Source organism: Erinaceus europaeus, chromosome 14, assembly GCF_950295315.1.
Source record: "Erinaceus europaeus chromosome 14, mEriEur2.1, whole genome shotgun sequence".
NCBI classification, from domain to species: domain Eukaryota; kingdom Metazoa; phylum Chordata; class Mammalia; order Eulipotyphla; family Erinaceidae; genus Erinaceus; species Erinaceus europaeus.
Window position 1 is genome coordinate 47,318,787 of NC_080175.1, and position 23,224 is coordinate 47,342,010.

Consider the following 23,224-nt stretch of genomic DNA (forward strand, 5'->3'; position numbering starts at 1 on the left):
CTCAGCGCTACTGAGCCCCGTGTGTCTCTCCTCCTCTCCTTCTGCAGGGAGGCTATGCGGCCTACAGATATGCTCAGCCAGCAGCAGCAGCCACTGCAGCCTACAGTGACAGGTACAGGTTGGGCAGGGGAGGTGGAAGATGACCTGGGGTCCTGCTAGGCCTGACTATCACAGACAGAAGCCATCCCCACTCTGCTGCTGGGGGAGATCTGGGCGAGGGGAGCAGACTGAAACAGGCTTGGAGATTCCTTTGAACCAGGGAGGCCCCAACTTCTATAGTTACTTCCTTCTTGCCTCACAGAGAGCCTATGGGAACCTTCCAGTTCTTGGGGAGCAGAGAGTTAATTCCTATGATTCTCAAAGCCCTAAGCTCTGGAACCCCAAGAGTGGGGCCTTCACATCTGCCCTGGGCACTCTGATTCTCCAGAGAAGAACCCTTGGGCTCACAGCAGGAAAGGGAGCACAAGTGCCCCTCTGTCCCTAAAGGGTGGACATTATTTAAAAGGAGCCAGCATGGACTTGTCTTTGAGCATACCCAAAGGATTGGGTCCCAGGGCCAAGTGAGGTGTTAGGCAGGGGAATAGCAGGGGCACCACATTCTGCTCTGGCCCCAGCACTGCCTGAGCCTCTCTCCCTAGACCTTCCCTCTTGGAGCCAAGCATCTGGGCCCACGGCTTTCTTACAGCCTCTTGTAAGCCATCTTTGTGTCAGGCAGCCATGGCCCAGCCCTATGCTCCAAGAGGCTGGCACCCAACACACAAAGTGACAGGAGTGACTAGGGAGGGCCTTAAGGAAACATGATGCCATCACCAGTCTCTGCACCCACCTTCTTTGGAAACCCTTTACCAGCACTCTGTCCCCTATTTTTTCTGGGGACCCAGGCTATTTTCCCTCCAGGCCAGCTCTGGGAGGATCCCTGTTTCTCCTTCACATGGCCCCATGTAGGCTCAGTGTCCCCTGAGCAGGCTCTGCACATGCTGAGTTTATAGAGAGGGTTCCCCCATGTTCCAGATAATCCCTTCTAGGCAGGGGAAGAAGGCCAGAAGGAGAACTCATGAAATGTGTTGGGGGGAGACCTGGGGCTGCCCCTCACCTGGCTGCACCTGTTATCTCCCTAGTTATGGCCGAGTCTATGCTGCCGCTGACCCCTACCACCACACCATTGGCCCAGGAGCCACCTACAGCATTGGAACCATGGTAAGGAGCCAGGTCCATCGGCTCTGGGTAGTGGAGCAGAAGAGGGCATGGCACTGCCCTGGGTGGGCTGGCAGGCCTAGAGAGTAGGCAGGCCCTGTGCTGGGAAGACCCAGGCTAGGCCTGAGCTGGGAGAGGGGCTCGCTTCTCTTCACCCCTAAGAATGTTCAGGTCATCAGCCACTCTGCAGATGTCAGGCCCTCTGGGAAGCATCCTGAATCCCAGAACACAAAGTTTCGCTAGCCCCTCTTCTCCCAGGAAAAACCAGTTGAACATTCCTGTAGAGGCTTGGGCATTCCCTTGTGTGGGTATCTGTGCCTCCACTCCTCTTGTGTCACCCATTTTACACCTTCCTCACATTGAAGGGGAACAAGTGCTATCCATTATTCCTCCTTGAGCCCCTCCCTCTCCTGAGAAGGGGGGGATGCTCGCCCACCTTCCTCTAGGGACTGTGGTGGGGTTGTGGGGGCACATTCCTGCAGGCGTGTGTGTGTATGTGTGTGTGTATGTGTGTATGCGTGTGTCCAGCTGTTGATACAGACAGCCCAGCCCTCTCTGTACTGCAGAATCTACCTGTGGCCCTGTCACCTGTGCCTCTGCTCCCCAAGGGGTGTCGATGTCATGTCCAGTTAGCTTGGCATCCAGCATCAAAGATGAAAACTGTTCTGCAGGGAAGGAGGGAGGAGGCATAGCTGGCATGGCTGCTGCTTCTCCATCTCCCTGGTTTGCACAACTCCCTCCCAGTTTTTGTTGTCTTTCTCCCCCCCTTTTTGCTTTTGGACCTCAGATATCTATGGGGACAGGACCCCCCCCCCCAGATGAATGCGCTGGGCTCTTGGGTCAGCATGGCCCCAGTCAGCCAGTGCAGCATGCCCATGGGAGCCCTCTGGTGTTTTCACCTTTTGTTTTTGAGACTCTCTTTTTTCCCCCTGGCTTTCCCTGCTGAGCATTTTCTTCCCTTTTTTGATGAGACAATGGGCAGGGAAGGCTAGTCCTCAGTCTTCCCAGTGCTGGAGACCAGGGGCTGGGGACAGAACAGGCCTCCATGACCAAGCCCCCCAGCAGGATGAGGCACAGGCCCCAACTGACCTGGTAGGAAGGACAGGGACCCCAGTGACCCAGAAGGTTCCAGGGCTATGGCAGCAACTACAGCCCCTCCTGTTAGGACCAAGGCTGGAGGATTCCAAGAGAAGGTCCCTACACCCTTGTGTGGAGGGAGCTGCCTCCAGCAGCCAGAGGTCCCTGAGGATGGGGCTTTCATTCAGACTGTCCCACACGGGAAAAAGATACAGTGAAGTAAGGCTGAGACATCTCAAACTTCATCACCCAGACCAATGCTGGCTAGTGATCCCAGTGCCCTTCCCCCAAGCCACCACCCTCAGAAATAAGCCCAGGCCCCCTCCTGCTGCCCTGACAACCCCCCATCTTCCCCTCCAAGGCAGACCCTATGGGAAAGGAAATGAACGGGATATAGCTGTTTCTCTTTGTTTTTCCTTGTTTTTGTTTTCCATTTTTTGCTTTTTCCCTCCCTTCCCAAAGGCTGTACTGATTGGCTGTTTTTCATCTTTGATGTTGCAGGCTAGCCTCTGCCGAGGAGGGTACAGCCGCTTCACCCCCTACTAGCAAGAGGCCCAGCCCCTAACAACATTCACAGTGACTGCCTAGTACCCTCCAAACCCACCAGCCCAAAGCCAGGCACAGCCAGCGGGAGGACAGTGTGCCCTCCCTCCTGGTCAGCAACACGCCGCTGACCATCGTGACCTAAAGTGCATAGGTTACCTCCAGCCAGCTGGGGTCCCCCACTCGCGGTGGCGTGTGTGTCTTTGACCCTGGTCACCCCTGTATGTCTGAACCCTTGGTTCCTAGTTTGACTTGTGCTTCCCAGGCCACTCCAGGTATGGTATGCACATGGTGGGGGGCCAGGCTGGGCAGGAGACCTCTCCACAGAACTAGCAGTAGAGCCCCTTGGGGGCAGTACTCCCTCCTCACCCCACTATGGCCACCCAGGTCTAAGAACCAGAGGATAGCTGACCCTGCCCCAAATTCAGTGCACCCCAACCCATCACAGCCTGGGCAGTTGAGGGAGGCCAGCGTTCCCTCCACCCATTGACAGGCTGCCAGTGTGCCAATCTCCTATCACCTAGTGAGCCACAGGAATAGCCACCCTGTCCCATCAGGCTTAAACTAAGACTTGTGATTACAATGTACTGACAATGTTTCCACTAAGTAATGTCATGACAAACACATGGGGGGTGGAGGGGAGCCACACCAGCATGGGGGCTTCTTCAGCCTCTGCCTAGAAGGAAACAGGAAGAGGTTTCCCTGCCTCAGGCCCTGACATCTGCTTGTCCCTACCCCATGCCTACCCAGCAGCAAGCTGACCCCTGCTGCTGGGGAGCCAGCAGCCCTGGTGCTGTCTGAGCTATAGCACTGCCTTCCCCTCCCTGGGCTAAGACATCTCTTTATGAGGATCCAGTTCAGAAGGTGGAGGAACATGGGGAGGCCCTTCCTCATGGCTCCTTCCTGGGGACAATGCAGGGACAGATTTACCATGGGTACAGTGCTCAGCACCATGGCTCTGTGGTTACCTTGGCATTGTTCAGGGCTCTGGGAGGAGGTGCTGGTGGGGGCTTGCTGGCTGAGCTTCTAGAACAGTTAACCCAGACAGGCCAGGGTTCTACCACCTTATTTTGTCACAGAGGGAGAGTGTTCCAGGTAAGAAAGCACAGGTCTCCTAAAGTGCCAGAGCTAGCTAGGCATGGCCAGCTATAGTGTACCGGCTCCCACCCCCGGGTTGTGATCTGTACCCCATTCCCCCAGTGCCCTGGTTCCTTGCTACTGGGGTGGGCTGACCACACAGGCCCTGCCCCTTGCTTCCCACCCCTTCCTATCCCCTCAAGACCACATGCCACCCATCCATCCACACACCAGGCAGTCAGCCAGCCCACACCATGCTCTACTAAGCCAAAGCCACAGCTACTGCAGCCCTCCACACCCCAGTCCCCAGGACTAGGCTTGATGTAAAGTCACTGGGAGGAGGGGACCTATGAGGCACTAGGACAGTGTTTGGGGCTGTGGTCCTCACAGGCCTGGCAATTGCTGCAGTGAAACTGCAAGTCCCACCTTTCTGTTTCTGTTGTAGTGAAAGCTTCCGCCGTTTTCTTCTTGGACCTTGAAGGGCAAAGACAAAAATCAAAAACAAAAACAAACAAACAAAAAAAATCACAAAAAAAAAAAGACGTTAAGATCCAAGCAACAAACTAACCAACCAAACCAAGAAGCATCCACGTCCAAGGCTCACGCCGGCCACTCAGCTCAGCAAGGAAGCACGCTGGAGGGTGCCTCAGCCACGGAGACTGGGCCCCCTCACCCCAGCTGGCAGCACCACAGTGTGGAGGATAGGAGGTGGGGGGGTCCTTGTTTTATATCAAGTCTTCCTTCCCTAGCCCCCACCTCCAGGGCTGCATGGGGCCCAGCAGTGTCCCAGGCCACTGTCAAAGCAGGAAGGGTGAGCAGATTGGCCCTGAGCTATGCTATCCAGTGGGCAGTGGAGGAACAGCAGCCGTTCACTGGCACCCTTGTGTTATGCTCCTGGGCCTCAGCTCCCAATGCCATGCTACTGTGTAGGAGCCCATGGGCACTGCACACCATCCCACCCTAACACCAAGGGCTGACATGGGTTCAGAACTATGAAGTGCCCTCATTCTCACATGTGAGAATGAGGCTGCTGGGCCAGGAATGAGGCTCTCATACCTAAACACTTGTGGAACATGGCAGGAGCCTGGGGCTTGCTCTGCAGGCTGGTCTGGAGGAGCCCAGGACTGACCATATGCACTGCCTGCAGGGAAGAGCCCTCCCTGTCACCACAGCTGTCCTGCAGGGAGCAGAGGGCCGGCAGCCCAGCTTCTGGCTGAGGTTGGGAGTCACAGTGCCAGGTGTTCACATGCCTTTGCCAGAGCAGGGACTGCAGGGACAGATGGTGGGGAGGACCGGAGAGCTCTGGTGGGTCCTGGGTGGGGTAGGGGGAACAGATGCCAGACAGCATACCCCTGGCTAGGCAGGGATGGCCAGAATAGAGGAAGCAGCAAAAAATGCCCCTCCACCCCCAACTTGGCTCTATCTCATGAAACTGAAAACAAAAACAAAACCCTACACCTCACTTTGTACTCAGCATCAGCTACTGAAGCAACTGAAATGAGATTCTCCTTTTCTATGCCCGTTGTACATAGCCCCCCTCCCTGCCAGCCCAGCCTCCGCTTCGCCCTGCTGCTGACCTGGACCTCATCCAGCAGCCTGCCCACTCCCACACCCCTACCCCCTAGGACTGCAGCCAGGCCCATCTCCCTTTCTTACCATTGTGTATGCTTCCAAGGTGTGACCATTCAGATTAACAGTATTATTATTATTAATATTATTAATAAAGATTTTTCTTCAAACCAAGACAGCTTTCTGATTTTTGGAGGGAGTCCTGAGTCTGAGGGTGTGACTAAAGCAGGTGGCCAGAGGCCAGTTGGGAGGCCTTCTGGGGGCAGGCTAGAAGTGGGGCTCCTGCAGAGTGGTTGTGAAGTCCCTAGTGGGTCTCTGGCTGATGGGCTAGTCAGAGAGCACAGTCTGGGCTGTCCTGGGGGTGGCTGTGGCTGCCACTGAAGGGATACTTCAGAAGTGGCTCTGCCTGTGTGATGATCCAGCACCATACCCAAGGGATCAGTCACCCTGCTTCCTGCCTGCTGGTCCAGCCCTCATGCCTCCATTCCCTGGAGGGAGAACTTAGTAGGGAAGTTCAGGCAGTTCACCAGAGTTTAAAAGCCTTGACCTTAGGGGCTAAATTCCCAAGCTAAGCTGGTACGGCTCCTGACATGTCTATGAGTCTCAGGCTCATCTTTCACACCAGGGGTGTCATTGTAGAGCTGTGATGCCCACTGGAGTGGCTCAGGCTCATCTGCAACATGTTTCCCTGTGGTTGGTCCATCTAGGTTGCCATCAGTCTTGGGGGACTGCTGTGTATGAGACAGGAATTACCACTATAAATGCCCCCTCCTCCTCTGCAGGAAGACCAAGCTTAAAAGGGGTGGGGTTGTAAAGTGGGAGCAACTACTGTCCCACATCTGAGGACAAAGGAAACAGGCATGTCCACCTCAGTTCCCAATTCACACTGGGAGAGGCTGGTGGGCAGTACAACTGTTAAGATACAAAAGTGGAGTGAGCAGGGAGGGACTGGGTGGTGCCTCACTTGGTAAAGCACACCCACTACCATGTACACCATCCCTGGCTCAAGACCCTGGTCCTGCAGGTTCATGAGTGTGGTGGAGCAGTGCTGCAGATGTTTCTCCTCATCACAGACAGCAAGCAGTTCCATCAGCTCTTGTTAAACCTCTACCACACAGTCTACTGGGTGCTCCAGCGCCTTGGGGAAATACGACCCGTGGCTTGTTCTGGCTGGTCAGAAACATCTTCCTGTCCTCTATGAGCCCCAACACTCACAGCAGCCACCTAGGTGTGGGGTTTCTGATGACAGGAACCCTGAACTGCTGCCTGATGTCATGGTGGCTGACAAGTGGGGGGAGTATGGCAGAAGAGTCACTGTCTGGAAGGATATGCCTGCATTTCCTGTAGGGTATAAGGTAAGGGGGCCAACTCCCAACCTCCCCAAATTTCCAGACAAAACTGGGACCAAGTTTGTAGGTGGTGTGGCTACACTACCCCTTTGTGGCCTCACCTCTTATCACAGGGTAAAAACAAGTGAGCCCACACCAACCTGGGGTGCTGTGATGGCCTTCAGGTGGGACCTTCAGCCCTGGAAGCCATCAGAGCATCCTGACCCTTAGCATCACTCCCATTTGAGAGCACAGGTGGAGGCCAGATGAAGGCTTGAGAGAGGAAGGGTCAGTGCAGAGCCAGTGACAGGTTATGTTCACTCTGCCTTGTCATGAATGTACACTTCTACAATGGAAATGACGTGGGCCAGGCTGTGAACTCAAGGGTGCAGGTGCTTCCTGGGCCCTGCCTAGCCTCCTGCTGCCCTGGGACAGCCTTGCTCTAGGACAGATCAAGTCAAAGCAATGGCATCTAGAGCTGCTGCACCCCTACCTATGACGTGAAGAGACCAAACAAGACATGGAGCTGACAGGAACGTTTCACAAGTAACTCCAAGTTTACAGGAACTGAAAACGAAAAACAAGACCAGAAGTGTCCTGTGGCCAGCTCACCCACGAGGTAGAGGCAACACTGGTACCAGATAGCTCTGGGTTCCCAACTGAGGGAAAGGCACAGCTTCCAGGCACCACCCTACCCTGGAACCTGTAGAGACCTGTATCCCCTTTGGGGGCCTCTGCTACCTCAGTCCTCACCCTCTAAAATGACCCCCTTACTCCCAGTGTGTCTTCCTGTCCAATAAAAGCTACTTGTTCGACCTGCAAGAATCAAAGTGCTGTTTTCTGTCCAAGTGGTCTCAACCTATTAGAAATACCCTACAGGGGAGTCAGGCGGTGGCGCAGTGGGTTAAGCGCACGTGGCGCAAAGCGCAGGGACCAGCGTAAGGATCCCGGTTCGAGCCCCCGGCTCCCCACCTGCAGGGGAGTCGCTTCACGGGCGGTGAAGCAGGTCTGCAGGTGTCTATCTTTCTCTCCCCTCTCTTTCTGTCTTCCCCTCCTCTCTCCATTTCTCTCTGTCCTATCCAACAACAAAGCAACCTCAACAATGGCAATAATACCGCAAGGAGGCTGCAACAACTAGGGCAACAAAAAAAGGGGAAAAAATGGCCTCCAGTAGCGATGGATTCATGGTACAGGCACCAAGCCCAGCAATAACCCTGGAGGAAAAAAAAAAAAAAAAGAAATACCCTACACTGGGGCCAGGTGGTGGCATACCTGGTTAAGTGCATGTTACAATGTACAAGAACCCAGGTTCAAACCCCTAGTCTCTACCTGCAGAGGGAAAACTCTCAAATGGTGAAGCAGGGCTGCAGGTATCTTTCTCCATCTCTATTACCCTTCCCTTTTGATTTCTCTCTATCCTATCAAATAAATGATTTTTTTTTAAATACACTATATAGAATATTCTGGACTATACATACCCACTGTTTTCACTGTCACCTGAGAAAGGATTAAAGAAAGCCAGGTCTGTTCAGCTTGGGGAATTATGCTAGCACCTGCCAAGTGTTCTTTCTTCCAAATCTAGCCACCCCAGAGGCCCAGAGCCCCAGCCAGGGACCCACTGGGGACACTGCTACCCAAACTCATCATGGGCATGGGAAAAGAGTCACAGCCTAACACAAAAGGAGTTGCACTTTAATGTCAGCCTGAGTGGGGCATGGAGTAGAGCAGGGTGGCCTGGCCCCACTCAGCCTGAGGCACCAGAAACCTCTCCTTAGGGACAGGCTCTACCAGGAAGTCTACTCGGCCTTCGTGGCCAGGTCCAAGGGCTGCCACAGCCAAGTCCACAACCCGGTACAGATTCCCAAAGGCCAGGCCCAGCAGTGTAGGTTTCTCTGGCTCTGGGGTTTGCTGGCCAGGAGCAGCCCCCTCTGTCCTTCGCTGGCAGTGGATCCGGAAGCATGTGGCATATGACAGGAGGTAGGACCAATGCAGGGTGCAGCTGAGTTGGAGTCCTGTGGAGGCACCCTCTGCCTCCAAGGTGGCCTGCTGCCAGTGCACTTGTGACACAGTGACAGCCTGCAGTGGGGGCAGACGGACCAGTGGGTTGCTGGCATCCACCACCTGGGGAAGGGAGGCAGGAGCTCAGCACAGTGCATGGTGCCACACCAATGACAACCCTCCCACACCCTCCAGGCTCCTCCCTGGAACTCCCACCCCAGTGGCCCTCTGGATCAGAGGAAGGAGCAGGAGGTGTCCAGCTCCAGATGTAGTGAGTCTGCTCTGTAGCTGGACAATTCAACTAGAGGCCCCAGCCAAGTGTCCCTGGGCTGTCTTACCTGAATTTCTCCAAGGCGACATACAAAGTTGTCCTTCTGACTCCCTACAGGCCGTGAGAAGTTCACGAAGAGGTCCTGCAGGAGGCAGCCCTGCTGGCTCACCTCATAGCAGCTGGGAGAGGTGGACAGAGGATGGTCATAGGGCACCAGTTCAGCACCCTCAGGCTAGCTGATCAGAGGCTCCAAGACGTGGCAGGGAGGGGGCCCATTTCATTGGAGGGGCAGCTCAGATTCAGTGGAGAATTCCAGACCTCTGGCATGACAGTGATTCTGATTCTTTCAGGAACATTCTGGGCTGGTATGAGTGACAGGGTTCCTGGCAGGATGACCCATCCCACTCCCCCAGTCCCTCCAGTTCTAAGATCTCTCAAAAGGGTTCCTCACTTAAGTCCCCACCACTGGGGCTACCCCCTGCTAGGGACTCAAGTCCCTACTCACCGCTGGACCCAGCCCCCATGAAGTGGTTGGCCGCAGCGGCCTACCCATCTGGTCAGCTTGGTGGGGGGCACCCGGAGGGGCCGGGGACTGTGCCTTGAATTTGTTTCTGCTGGAGGAGACAGGGGACTTGCTAAAGAAGGTCTAAAAGAAACTGTTGGGGTGGGGTGGTCCATCAAGCAGAGGAGTGCAGGTAGAAGGCTGACAAGGCCTAGTGGGACAGACAGCCTAAGGACCCAGGGGGAAAAGAACCCTAGGAGAAGAGAGCAGGCATGGCCACTCGAGGTTGCCTTTCCACCCAAACTCGGTCAGCACCAGCTCCCACCCTGCGGTGCCCCTCCACCCAAGAGGCCTGCTCTCTGAGTCTCTGTGGCAACAGAAGATGCCCAGCAGACCGGGTTCTCCTAGTCAGGGGGAGCAGTTGGCAAAGGTCTCCTTGTCAGGACCTGTACCCCAGTAAAACCACTGTTCCCACTGTGCCCCTGCTAGCTCCCCCACCCCAGGAATGTCACCATGAAAGGCAGAGATACCAATAGGGGGAGCAGTCCTACACTCTTACCATTCAACGCTGAGATGCCCCCAATATGGCAACTTTCTGCATCCCCCATAGTCAGCTCCAAAGCCACCCTGACATCCGAATTCCCTTCAAGTTTATACACCAGGGACAGGAAGAGCTTGGGTGGCACTGGGACATTCAGGGAAAACAACCTGAAGGAAGAGAGTCCCATGAGAAGACCTTAAAGGGATTCAGCCAAGAAGCTAAGCAGGCTCTGATCACATCTGCCAGCTTTCCCTACCCAGTGATGGGTGGCACTGGCCAGCAGCTACCAAGGCTGGAGCTTGTGGTGGCCAAATGTATCCTTCTGAAACACCACAGATCCTGCTTCAAGGCACAGAACATAGTCAGCCACCCCCGCCTACCCCAAAAACAGAGCAAGAGGAGCCTCCTGAGGGAGGAAGCCAGATGGCTCTCTGAGGGGAGTTCTGGCATTATAGGGGCAGCAGTTCTGAAGACAGACTCACAGCCTCACCCACACTGCTCCTGACACACATGCAGAAGGCTTAGATTCAAGCTGCAGGTTCCTTCTTTTTCCATAATGGAAAGCCTGTCCTCTACCTTGCCCCAGCCTCCTTTGCCCATCCCATGAAATCTGGAGGGGCAGGCAGCCCATGCTCAGCCCTGAGCACTCACCTACCTCACAGCCATGTTCCCAACCTGGGGTGGGATCTGGCCCCGAATGAGAAGGGAGCTGCCCCCGTGCCAGGCATCCTGGAGGCAGCACTGTGTCTTCACCCAGCCCCCACTGTCTCCAGCCTGCTGGTGCTCTCCAATCAGGGGCTGGGTTTCTTGGGCACTCACATGGTACCAGGGCCCCACTGCCTCTTCCTGAGAGAGGAGAGTTGGTGGGACTAGAGGAAGCAGATAGGGGGGTTCACACAAATGGCAAGGTCCTTCCCCCTCCCCAGCTCAAACTGCTACCACAAGGTGCCATCAAGAACCCCTCTGCTCCCTCACGCTGCTTAGCAGCCCCCACCTGGCCATAGCAGACTCTCCGTGGCCCCATGCCCAGACAGAAAGAGGTGACGAAGGGCAGGGAGCAGATGCTGTGTGTGGGCAGGTGATGCTCCAACAGACTCCAGAACCTGCGGAGGATCCATGGAAACACAGCTGGGTGAGGAGGGCTCGCACATGCCTCACATTTAGCACGTAGCTGGAGGCTTTACAGTCCTTCCAGAACAACAGCAGCTGCTTTGTCATGGATGAGCGGGACAGATTCCTGGAGGCCCCCACCCTCTTGCCTTTTCTGCTTGGTTTGTCTCCAAGATGCTCCCTCTAGGAAGTGGCCAGGGCTGCTTCTATCTGGGAATGAGTGCCCTCACCTGTCTCAGTGGGCACTGGGGGGAGGAGGGCAGGGCCCACACCATTCAGCCAAGTCCACTAAGCAACAGGAATGCCATGCTGTACACACATAGCCTACTGTGCTGAACTCACTTGTCCTGGTTCTGGAAGAAGTCTTTCTTCTCCAAACACTCGTACACCCAGCCAGGTGCAAAAAGGGCTGCGGAGAAGCCATGCTTCCGGATCAGCTCCAGTGACTAGGGAGACAGCAGTCAGGGGGGTGGCCCACCCAGCTGTGCCCAGGCCAGACACAGGGCAGGCTCTCTCACCAGCCTGCAAACTGCAAAGGGAGTGGGAGCTGCACTCCTTCCCTGGTTGTCCAGGTCCCGTAAGTCCAACCACAACACAGAAAGAGGGCACCACAGTGGCTAGAGGTGAAGCGGGCACTCTTGGGAGATGGATGCTCCTCAGCCACTGTTCTCACCATCCCTCTTGTGGCATTTTTTAGACTCACAATAGAGGGAGCTAAGCTAGATGAGTGTCCAGTTACTGGATTAATCTGCTCATTTAAACTGGGTCATGAGCTTGTTCTCATGATGTCCGAGGAGACAGGCTGACTCCCCACATACTACACCACCTGGTCCCTCTTCTCAGTGCTCACAAGACTCACCACCAGCTTCTCAGGTAGCAGCACCCCAAACTGTGGCTGGTTCTCCTTGGCCCCCACCCCAACTCCCATGAAGGAGGCAGGGCCACGTGCCAGCACAGTCCTCAAGCCCTGGCCAAAACACTGGCCATGGCCCTTCTGAAGGTGGTCCTGAAGGAATGGGCTAGGGCTGTATTAGGGTTCATGTAACTGCACTATGGGGCTGGGCTGGAACTAGGGCTCATCTGAACCTAATAAGATGCTGGATTTAGGGTTTACCTGGCTGTAGCCCTAGGCTGGATGGAAGGCTAGGCTGCAGAGCAAGTCACCTCTAAGCCTCTAAGTGACCCCACCTCTTCCATCACAGGGGATGAAAGAAACTAGGCCTCATGGAAAAGCCAGACCACTGAGCCTCCCTCTTGCAGCACTGACCACCACCCACCTTGTTGGTGTCGAATCGGCCTCCTATGACGTTCCCACGGGCGAACACGTCCACCCCCACATACACGTCAGCCTGTCGCTGTCCCACCTGGCCCAGCATACGTTCCAGATGTGCCTCCTGCCAGTTGTAGTTGGTGAAAAAACCATCACAGGAATCAAAGAAGACTCTGTGTGCAGGAAAGACCAGGTGAGGCCCAGAATGGGGGGTCCAGAATGAGGGGTGAGTCCCACCTGGAATCTCAGTTGAAATTTCCCTCCTTCTTCTTCTAGCGTTTGCCCTTCTTCCATAGCCAGTCAACAGCGTCAGGTTGAAAGCTGTCAGGAGCTGCTTGTTGCTGGCTTTGAAAGTGACTGGGATCCATGTGGATTCAGTCGGCTAGGAAGGATCATCAGTTTCCTCAATGAATGGGTACTCACGGGATGCACCACGAGAAGGTGGTTTCCCTCCACAAACATTCCACTCACACCCAAGACCAGCAGGGCTTAGGGTCCAGGGCTGAGCAGAGCCTGTGTTCATCAAGCAGGGCCCCAGCTATGAACCAGGGCTGTAGCCCAGGCCCAGCATGGTGAATTCTGTCAACAAGTAGGGTGTGAGGCACTCAGCCTTCTCCCTTTTCACCTCAGCAGCCATGCATGTAAGGCCTGGTGACAGAAGGCCCAGCTGGTCTGATGGTTTACCTGTTGTGCGTATTGAGTTCATCCTGCCATTTGAGCTGTCCACTGGTTAGCACACTGTCGTACCAGAGCACCAGCCCACCCGGAACCTGCTGATGGAGCTGGGATGTCAGGTACCGGAGGAAAGGGGGTGTGTTCCCCACTGCAGCCAGCTGGGGGAAAGGGATTTGAGACAAGGCCATGTGAGGTAGAGATATCCATCCTGGTGCAGGATACTTAATACCAAGAGACACTAGACGCACACACAAAAAAGAACCATAGCAGCTGAGTAGAAGGCACAACTTTCACCTCATCTCCCAGGGCCCTAGTCAGGGAATCCCTGGATTCCTACAGATATGATGGACCTAGACTTCTAACAGATCCCTCTCTCCACTGTCACGGGTCATCTCCATCAGGAACAACATAATGGATCCCTTTGAGGGCCCCTACGGTTCCTTGCCCTCATCATGGATCAACAATGGTGGGAACTGCCCATTCTCAGAAGGGACGTTGGGCCAAAATCCTCTGCCACTTGAGGAAGATGGGTCTGGCAATGGGTGCAGCCTAGAATGTTCCTAGTTATGACCACGGAATGCGAGCTCAGACCTATAGGGATACAGAGGTTACATGGGTTCCTGCACTAAATAAAGGGCCCAAATCAAATCGATGGGACTTTACAGTTAGAGGTCTTTGTATATTTTTCCCATATTTGGGAGCTACTCTCTTCTACTCTTTTCCCTAACTCAGCTTTCTAGTCCTATTTCCAACCTTGACACCATCTCCTTGACAGGTCCTTTGGCTGACCTGCATGTTAGCTGTTGGGCTCAGGCAAAAATTAGTAGCTATGGGCCCCTTGGAATATACCTAAAATAGACATACTAACTTTTCCCAAAATGTTCCTTTTCTGTTTTTTTGTCTCCAGAGTTATCACTGGGGCTTGATGCCTGCACCATGAATCCACTGCTCCTGGAGGCTATTTTTTTCCCTTTTTTGTTGCCCTTGTTTATTGTTGTTGCTCTCGTTGTTGTTGGATAGGACAGAGAGAAACTGAGAGAGGAGGGGAAGATAGAGAGGGGAAGAGAAAGACAGACACCTGCAGACCTGCTTCACCGCTTATGAAGCAACCCCCCTGCAGGTGGGGAGCCGGGGGCTCAAACTGGGATCCTTATACCCGTCCACGCACTTTGTGCCACGTGTGCTTAACCTGTTGCGCTACCGCCCAGCCCCCAACAATTTGTTCTTGTTTATATCTTAGTGCTTTTTCAGATACCAAGTTACAGATGCTACCATGATGCTAACCTGAATTCCCTGGGCAAAGGAGACTTCACCACTGTATCCTGGAACCCCATCTCTCTGGAGTCCTGCTCCACTAGGGAAAGACAGAGACAGGCTGGGATATGAATCGACCTGCCAACGCCCATGTTCAGTGAAGTAGCAATTACAGAATCCAGACCTTCCACCCATAATGATCCTGGGTTCATTCTCCCAGAGGGATAACAAATAGGGAAGCTTCCAGTGGAGGGGATGGGGATATGGAACCTTGGTAGTGGGAAATGTGTGAATTTTTACCCCTTTCCTTTTATCCTATGGTTTTGTTGATATTTTCTATTTTTTATTTTACAGATAAATTAAGTTAAACGCGCACACACACACACATACACACACACACACACACACACACAAAACATACAAAAGAAAGTACAACTCTTCTCTTTCTGAAGTGGGAAGAACATCAACACAGGCAACAGGGAAAAAATAAAATACCAGGAAAGGAGATGCAGAGCAAAGCCATACCTGAAGTCTGAGAAAGAAAGAAGAGTGAGGGGAGGAAGAAGAGAAGACAGTATTGCCTAGAGCAGCCAGCTAAGCAAAGGCCAAACAGTTCTGTGGACATAGTGCTGAGACATGTCCATCTTGCAGGAAAAAAAAAAACACTCAGGAGCTATAGGTGGCTTCCGCTGTGACATGTGCCTGAGTGTAGGGCAAGGCAAGGTGAAGAAAGTGAGAGACAAGGTGGCATGGGCCAGGCGTGCAGGCAGGTGGGCAGGCACTAAAAGGAAAGGTGTGCTCACACTCAGAGAGTTCTCGATGTTGATCAGCCAGCCGTCAAAACGGAAGAACTGGGCAATCAGGACAAGCTGGTCAGCGACTGCCTGGTAGGAGTGCTCCTCCCCAGCCAGGAAAGCTTCACAGAGTTGCCCGCCTTCCTTCCACTCAGTGATCAAAGTCCCTGGCAGGATGAGAGGTAAGGTCAGATATAAAAGCCACTTTCCTTCTGGCCACTCAGTGTAAGCCTGTTAGAAGCTCAATTCACAGCCTCCTCCCCTGATGAAGGCCCAGTGACCTGTGTCACAACTAGTTAGTAAGTGGCTAGCGTGCAGGAAGATGCATCAGTCAAGCTGCTCATCTGAGAGCTGACCACTGAGAGCCGGAACCAAGACCCAGCCCCCAGCTGTCTTGAAAATAAAGGGTTACTGGGACAGCCACTCTCTATAGTCCATGGCTGCTGCTATCTTTCAGCTATAAAAGCACCTTGATGGCCTGCAAGGCTGAAAAGATTTCCCATCTGACCCCTTCCAGAGCACAGCTCCCATAACCTCTCAGAACCCACAGAAGCCACTCCTGCTGACAGTTCTATGCATGAAGCAGAGAAGCCCTGGTCACCTGGAAGCTGTGCCAACGTATGTGGGTGGGAGAGAAGGCTTTGGCCCTTACCCAGTACACAGACCCCATTCCTGTGGGCAGCATTGGTCCAGCCCACAGGGGGGATGGTGATTGTGTGGTGACTGAAGTATACAAAGATGTCAATGTTCTGCCAGTGGTAGAAGGCATAGGGATTCTGTACCGCACAGCCCTGGATAAACCTAGGTGAGGACGAGAACAGAATTAAGACCCAGAAAGTAGAACAAGGACATGGCAATGTCCAAGTATAGAAGACACAGTTCTCCAGGCTTAGGGATATGGATCAACCTGTCAATGGCCATGTCCAGCAGAGAACCAATTATAGAAGCCAGGCAAGAATCTGTGCAAAGATCTCAGTTTGTGCACCTGGCTCCCCACCTGCAGGGGAGCTGCTTCACAAGCAGAGAAGCAGGTCTGCAGGTGTCTGTCTTTTTCTCTCCCTCTCTATCTCCCCATCTCTCTCAATTTCTCTCTGTCCAATCCACTGAAAAAAATAGTGACCAGGAGCAGCAGATTTGTAGTGGCACTGAGCCCCAACAATAACCCTGGTGGCAAATAAATAAGTAAATAAATAAATTTGATCCATACCCCAGAGGAATAAATGTTTATTAAAAGAAGTAAACCAGAGGGCTCTGTATCCTAATTCTACCAGGACCCAAAGCATTTGTCACCAGGAATCTTGTTTTAATACCATTGCTGAAAGGGAAGAGAATCTGGAAAACACCAGAGAAAGCCCAGACATTTTTTCTCTTATCTGAGAGGAGAAATAAACAAACAAACAAACACTAGCAAGTAGTAATAGCTGTAAGGATGATTAAAAAAGGAAGGGAAGGGGGGGGTTGGGTGGTAGCGCAGCAAGTTACACACATGATGTAAAGTCCAAGGACCAGCATATGAATCCCGGTTCAAGCCCCCAGCTCCCCATCTACAGGGTGGTTGCTTCACAGTCGGTGAAGCAGTTCTGCAGGGTCTATCTTTCTCTCCCCCCTCTGTCTTCCCCTCTTCTTTCCATTTCACTCTGTCCTATCCAGCAACAATGACATTAATAACAACAATAATAACCACAATGACAAAGGGCAACAAAAGGAAAAAAAAATAGCCTCCAGGAGCAATGGATTCATGGTGCAGGCACCAAGCCCCAGCAACAACCCTGAAAACAAAAAAAAAGAAAATGGAAGGGAAGGAAAGACTGTTGAAAAGATAGAGATATATACATAGATAGATATAGTTATAGAATCAGTCCATATCAGAAAAAAAAATAGCCTCCAGGAGCAATGGATTCATGGTGCAGGCACCAAGCCCCAGCAACAACCCTGAAAACAAAAAAAAAGAAAATGGAAGGGAAGGAAAGACTGTTGAAAAAGATAGAGATATATACATAGATAGATATAGTTATAGAATCAGTCCATATCAGTGACTTTGGGTAAACTACTACAGTTTCCAATGGAGGGGATGGGGACACAGCACTCTGGTGGTGGGAACCTTATGGAATTATTATCTTATAATTCTGTAAATCAGTATTAAGTCACTAGTAAAAAGTTAAGATAAAAAATACAGTCTCTCTTCCCTCTGCTCGGTCACTACTAACTGAAAGCTTGTTGTGTCCAGGGCTCTGTGCAGATAAGTAGTGAGGAGTTAGATTAAGCTCCAGTTCCTGCTCTCTGGAGGGGGGGGGGGGAGTGTCTCAGGAGAGTGCTCCCACCAGGATGGATTCCACTCAGCCTCTGTGAACACAAGAGCAAAGGCGACAGCCCCTTGCAGAAGTTCCACTTCTTGGCTTCACACCTGCTCAGAGATAAGCAACACCTGCAGGATAGTCCATTGGATATAGAGGTCAGAGATTCCGCAACTTAACTCTCTCTGCACCTGCCAGGCTGCTCTGATTCAGGCCTCCCTCCTGTTATGATCAAAGTTGCACTGTGGACATTTCAGATCTCTAGGTGCCTCTGAGCATTTAAAATGAGGGCCAACTGCCTGAGAAGGAAGTCAGAGATTGGAAGAGGAGGGTGTAGAGGAAGAATCTGATGAGAACTCAAGTGTCCAGGCCAGTCAGCCTGAGGGTGCCCCCTCCCATCCACTAGGTTCCAGACAGAGGCACTCCTGGGAACCAGATGGTTTCAGAGCTGAGCAGCAGAAGCTAGCACCTAGCTAATCCCTTGTCCTTTATGTAGTGCTTAAGGGCCTCATAAATACACGACACTGCCAAACTGCCTCTCCAGCCCATTTTTCAAATTCTAATAGAGACAGAAAGAGGAAGAGAGAAAAGAGACACCAAAGCACTGCTCCATGATGGAGTTGCACACATTCTTTATCTATCCTCTCTTCCTTTCTTCCTTTCAGAGACAGAAAGAAATTGATGGGGAGGGGGAGACAGACACCTGTAGCACTGCTTCATGCTAGTGCTTGTGCACTGTAATCTGAGTGCTCAACAGTTGTACCACTAGCTGCTCCCCACCCCCACCCATTCTTTATCCTTGAAGTTCTCTATGATGCTGCCATGTGATGTCAAGGATCAAACCCAAGCCTCCATACATAGAAGACAAGCACTGTACTGCTGAGCCATCCTCCAGGTCCTTAGTCCTCTCTTCTTACAGATGAAGCAGGAGGCCTGAGGCCCCCTCCCAGATGGTGGCTGTTAGGGCTTTCATGCCTCTTTCTGTAGTCACATCACCTGTCATCCAGGTAGCCGCCCATCATGTCATGGCACAGCAAAGTCCGGGGCCTCTGGCTGCTCAGTGGGGGCTGGCGACATGCCAGCGGCTCTAAGGCCACATTAAAGCTGTCCTCAGCACCAGGTATCCATGTCAAGAGCTCCTCCAGCGAAGAGAAGTAAAAGCTGATGGGTTTGCTGGTCTCCTTGTCATAATATCTATCTGCCCAGAAGAGGGTGACAGTGAAGAGTGAATGGGCACTATGGTATTAATGGAAGTGATCAGACAATAACAGAAATGTGAGGAGGTAGGTAGGCAGGCCTTCCAGAGAGCCTCAGCAACTCAACTCTCACCTGGCAAAGGATCTGGAGAAAAGCTGACCACTGAGTGAAAGACTGCTGACTCCTCATTCTTGATCCTGAGCAGTTAAAAAAAAAAATTAATCAAAGATAAATAACACTTAAAAGTAAATGGATTGCATGCCTATTAGGCATATGGCGGGGGGTCTCTGCATTATTTTTTTGGTTTTTATAGTGGCAAATAATTAACCAAAGCCTTGTGCATGTGTTATACCTATGAGTTATGACCCAGCTCAAACCTCTTCTTTTTTTTGTTTTATTTTATTTATTTATTTATTCCCTTTTGTTGCTCTTGTTGTTTTATTGTTGTAGTTATTGTTGTCATTGTTGTTGGATAGGACAGAAATGGAGAGAGGAAGGGGAGGACAGAGAGGGAGAGAAATATAGACACCTGCAGACCTGCTTCACCGCTTGTGAAGCGACTCCCCTGCAGGTGGGGAGCCATAGCTAGAACCGGGATCCTTATGCCGGTCCTTGCACTTTGTACCACGGGTGCTTAACCCTTCTTCTTCTTCTTTTTTTTTTTTAATTAAGTCAGAGCACTGCTCAGTTCTGGTTTATGGTAGTGCAGGGGATTGAACCTGGGAGTTCAGAGCCTCAGAAACAAGAGTCTCTCTGAAATCACTATGCTATCTACCCTTGCCCTATACTTTATTTATTTTTGAGACAGACAGATAGATAAAGACTTAAATCACTGCTTTTCAATCCATGAAATTCCATTCATTCTCAATCCTTGGTCCTGCTTATGGTGCTCTCATGTGCAGCCAAGGATCAAACTCAAAGAGCTCCATGCATGAAAGGCATGCACTTTACCACTGAACAACCTTTTGGACCCTTCACTGATTAGTCTTTTTTTTTTTTAATTTATTTATTCCCTTTTGCTGCCCTTGTTGTTTTATTGTTGTAGTTATTATTGTTGTTGTCGTTGTTGGATAGGACAGAGAGAAATGGAGAGAGGAGGGGAAGACAGGGGAAGAGAAAGATAGACACCTGCAGACCTGCTTCACCGCCTGTGAAGCTACTCCCCTGCAGGTGGGGAGCCGGGGTTCGAACCGGGATCCTTATGCCGGTCCTTGTGCTTTGCGCCACCTGCGCTTAACCCGCTGCGCTACAGCCCGACTCCCCTGATTAGTCTTTTTAAAAATGTACTTATTTAACTATGAGAAAGAGAGAGATGGGGAGAGATAACCTGATACCTGTCACTCTATCACATACAATGCCAGGGTTTGAACTCAGAACTTCATGCTTTAGGTCCAATGATTTACCTATTGTGACAGCTCCCAGGCTGCCTGGCTGAAATTTTTATTGCACACAATGTATCAAACCAAAGAGACCTGTAGGCCCTGATCTCCCTACAGCAGACCAAGGTCAGCCCATTAAGTCACGAGGCTTCAACCTCTGCTTGGATATATCTGCTACCATCCTTCTAAGACAGCCACCCAAAAACCAGCCTGCAGAGATTAAAAAAAAAAAAAATTATTCACTTGTTTGCCAGGTTTTACTATGGCTAATTGACCACGAAAACTCAAAGTTTAAGAGACTGAGAGGCAAGGGCCAGTGTGTTCCATGGACCCTAACAAGTTCCCACAGATGGATGTTGTGGGGAAGAGTACCTCTGGTATATTAAAACAGAAAACTCTAGATAAACATAAATTGGTCAGCTTTCTTTAAAAAAAATCATTTACTGAACAGTGACAAATCACTGCAGCTGCCAGTAACTACTTGGGGTTTGAAAGTTAAAGTTCTCTAAATTTCCATTTTGAGATCACATTTAGTGGTGTATCTACCGCATCATTTCCTTTCAGATTGGATGGCAAAATTTGCTCCTAAGAGTCTGCCATGCCTGAATATGGGCCCAAATCCTTTTAAATGGGTTAGGGGATTCCCCAGGAATTATAGGGGTGGTGGAAGGGATGAAAAAGATTGAAGTGGAAGTGCCACCAGAAATCATGCTTTTTTTGGTGGATGAAACAGTTCATCTGACTAGCATGCTGCTTGGCCATGTGCCAGACCCAGGTTCCAGCCCCCAGTACAGTTAAGGAAGCTTCAGTGCAATGGTCTCTTTCACTCTGCCTCTTTGCCTTTCTGTCACTAACAATCACAAAAAGAAAGAAAGAAGTTCATTTAAAAACTCCTTACCCCACGCCCTTCCCTCCAGGATGATTTCCTTGCCTCCTTGTTTGCCCTCTCCTGCACTTCCTAGAGCTCAGAACAATCCTGTCTTTCCAGTAACTTCTGCCCCTGTTACCCTTCTCTAGGGGCATGGCAGCCGCCATTGGCCTTTCACCTTGTCCATTGTAACACCCACTAGTTTCTCTGGACTAGGTTTGCTTATCTTTGTCATATCCGGGGCTTCACAGCTCTGGGCTGACTTTCTGAGATCGGGCAAGATAGAGAGGCAGAGAGAGGGAGATAGGGAGGGAGGCAGCCAGCACAGCAGCTTCCTCCAGTGCGACGGGGCTAGGCTCGAACCAGGGTCGCAGACGTGGTATAGCAGCGCGCTGTCCAGCCGAGCTCACGCCTGGGCTGCTGCTTTCTGATTTCGCCGGCGGGAGCCGAGCCCGGGCCCACGGGGACCCTCCGTCCACTCCCGGCCCGGGGACCACGCCCCACCCTGCAATCCCTCTACCTCCCCACCTCCGGCAAGCTCGGCCAGTCCGGCCCGGGTTACACAGCCTAGCGCGAATGTGGTGCCCTTCCCGGCGCCCAGCCCCCCTCCGCCCCTCAGTCACACCACGAGGCTGCGGGCCCACCTCCGCCGCACCGACCGCTCTTCCGTGCTCGCCGCTGGCAGCCGAGTCCTGCGCCCAGCTGCCCGTGTCCTGGCCCCCACCGCCTCCATGACGCCGACGCTCCCGCAGTTTGCCCGCCGGCCAATCGCAGCCTCCTCCATCCTGCCAATGGGAACGGGCGGCGCTCAGCCTCGGCCCCAATCAGAATCCCAGGAACTCTCCTGACGCTGGAGGTTGACGCGGAGGACGCAGGGACTTTGTAGCATCGAGAGCCTGGGGGCGGGATCGCGCACAGGGGTGGAGCAAAATTAGAGGGTGGGGCTGCTCAGGGGGACTGAAGGGTTTTTTGTTTGTTTTTTTACATTTTTTAAATTTGCTATTCATAGTAGGTTTCAAGATTGTAAGATTACCGTGTATAGTTCCACACCACACCCACCACTAAGGTTCTGTGATGACCCTCCCACTTCCCAAAGATAATCAGAGTTCTCACAAGTCTTAGTTTGCTTGCTTCTGCTTTCTTCTTTTTTCCCCTCTTTTCTTCCTTCTTTCTTATCTTTATTTATTTATTGGATATAGACAGCCAGAAATTAAGAGGGAAATGGGTGATAGGGAGAGAGACAGAGAGACATCTGCAACACTTCTTCACCACTCGTAAAGCTTTCCCACTATAGGTGGACATTTCCTTCCTTCCTTCCTTTCTCTCTTTCTTCCCCCCCCCCTAATTCATGTGTATCTGATCTCTAGATTCCACATAAGTGAAACTATTTGGAAGTTAGGTTTCATCATTTTACTTACTTTGCTAAGCATGATCAACTCCAGTTCCATCAATTTTGTCCCAGAGGACATGATATCATGTTATTGATTGCAAAGTAGTATTCCACATAGTTTATATCCCATAACTTCTTTAACCAGTCATCTGTTGATGGGCATTTAGGCGACTTCCACTCTTTGGTTATTGTGGATAATGCAACTATGTATCTAGTGGTGCCTATGTCTCTTTGAATTATTGTTTCAGTGTCCAGGGGATAAATGCCTAAGAGTGGTATTGCTGGATAATAAGATACTTCCATTTTCATTTGTTTAAGGACTCTCCATACAGACTTCCAAAGGGACTGCACCAGTTTGCATTCCCACCAGCAGTGAAGCAGAATCCTTTTCACCCCACAACCTCTCTAACACCTGTCATTTTCTGATCTGTTGATGGAAGCCATTCTCTGAAGCATGAGATGGAATCTTAGTGTAGATTTACTTTGCATTTCTCTAATGGTAAGTGAAGTGGAGCATTTTTTTCATGAATCTTTGGGCATGTGTATCTCTTCTTTTAATTTTTTTCTGTTATTATTTATTCACTTATTGGATAGAGACAGCCATAAATCAAGAGGGAATGGTTGAATAGAGAGGAAGAGAGACAGAGAGACACCTGCAGCACCACTCGTGAAGCTTTCTCCCTGCAGGTGGGGACCAGGGACTCAAATCTGGGTCCCTGAGCATTGAAACATGTGTGCTCAACCAGATGCGCCACCACCCAGCCCCCATGTGTATCTCTTTTTTAGAAAACTATTTAGTTCTTCAGTCCACTCTATTATTATAGGGTTATTTTTACTTCTTTTGAAGATATGTACCAATTCTGTATAGATATTTGATATCAGCTACTTGTCAG

The 23,224-nt window shown here is 51.6% G+C and overlaps 2 protein-coding genes across 23 annotated transcripts in view; one reads left to right on the top strand and one right to left on the bottom strand.

Annotated features, from left to right (window-relative positions):
* Positions 1-5,634, top strand: part of RBFOX3 (RNA binding fox-1 homolog 3) — a 375,241-nt gene extending 369,607 nt beyond the window's left edge. For 16 of the 17 annotated variants that reach the window (XM_060171870.1, XM_060171872.1, XM_060171873.1 and 13 more), the window contains 3 exons: positions 48-112; positions 1,119-1,197; positions 4,337-5,634. In XM_060171870.1, the coding sequence (XP_060027853.1) occupies positions 48-112; positions 1,119-1,197; positions 4,337-4,339 (147 nt within the window). In that variant the 3' untranslated portion in view covers positions 4,340-5,634. The remainder of the gene's footprint in view (positions 1-47; positions 113-1,118; positions 1,198-4,336) is intronic. The other variant, XM_060171877.1, reaches the window with a different exon arrangement.
* A 2,825-nt stretch (positions 5,635-8,459) lies between these two features.
* On the bottom strand, positions 8,460-21,754 carry ENGASE (endo-beta-N-acetylglucosaminidase). 6 transcript variants are annotated; one of them, XM_016192506.2, is made up of 14 exons: positions 21,586-21,751; positions 18,827-18,891; positions 18,494-18,695; positions 15,856-16,004; positions 15,213-15,370; positions 13,165-13,313; positions 12,488-12,653; positions 11,553-11,656; positions 11,095-11,203; positions 10,756-10,946; positions 10,119-10,267; positions 9,563-9,668; positions 9,125-9,236; positions 8,460-8,909 (listed from the first exon to the last, which is right to left on the bottom strand). In XM_016192506.2, exons 1-14 carry the CDS (start codon positions 21,723-21,725, stop codon positions 8,487-8,489), a joined length of 2,223 nt encoding a protein of 740 aa, XP_016047992.2. In that variant the 5' UTR covers positions 21,726-21,751; the 3' UTR covers positions 8,460-8,486. The 6 variants fall into 6 exon arrangements, 5 of the variants coding, with proteins under 5 accessions (XP_016047992.2, XP_007533030.3, XP_060027865.1 ...); XM_007532968.3 differs by having other exon boundaries at positions 9,563-9,671; positions 21,586-21,749; XM_060171882.1 differs by having other exon boundaries at positions 9,563-9,671; positions 18,494-18,691; positions 21,586-21,660.
* Positions 21,755-23,224: the final 1,470 nt, after the last annotated feature.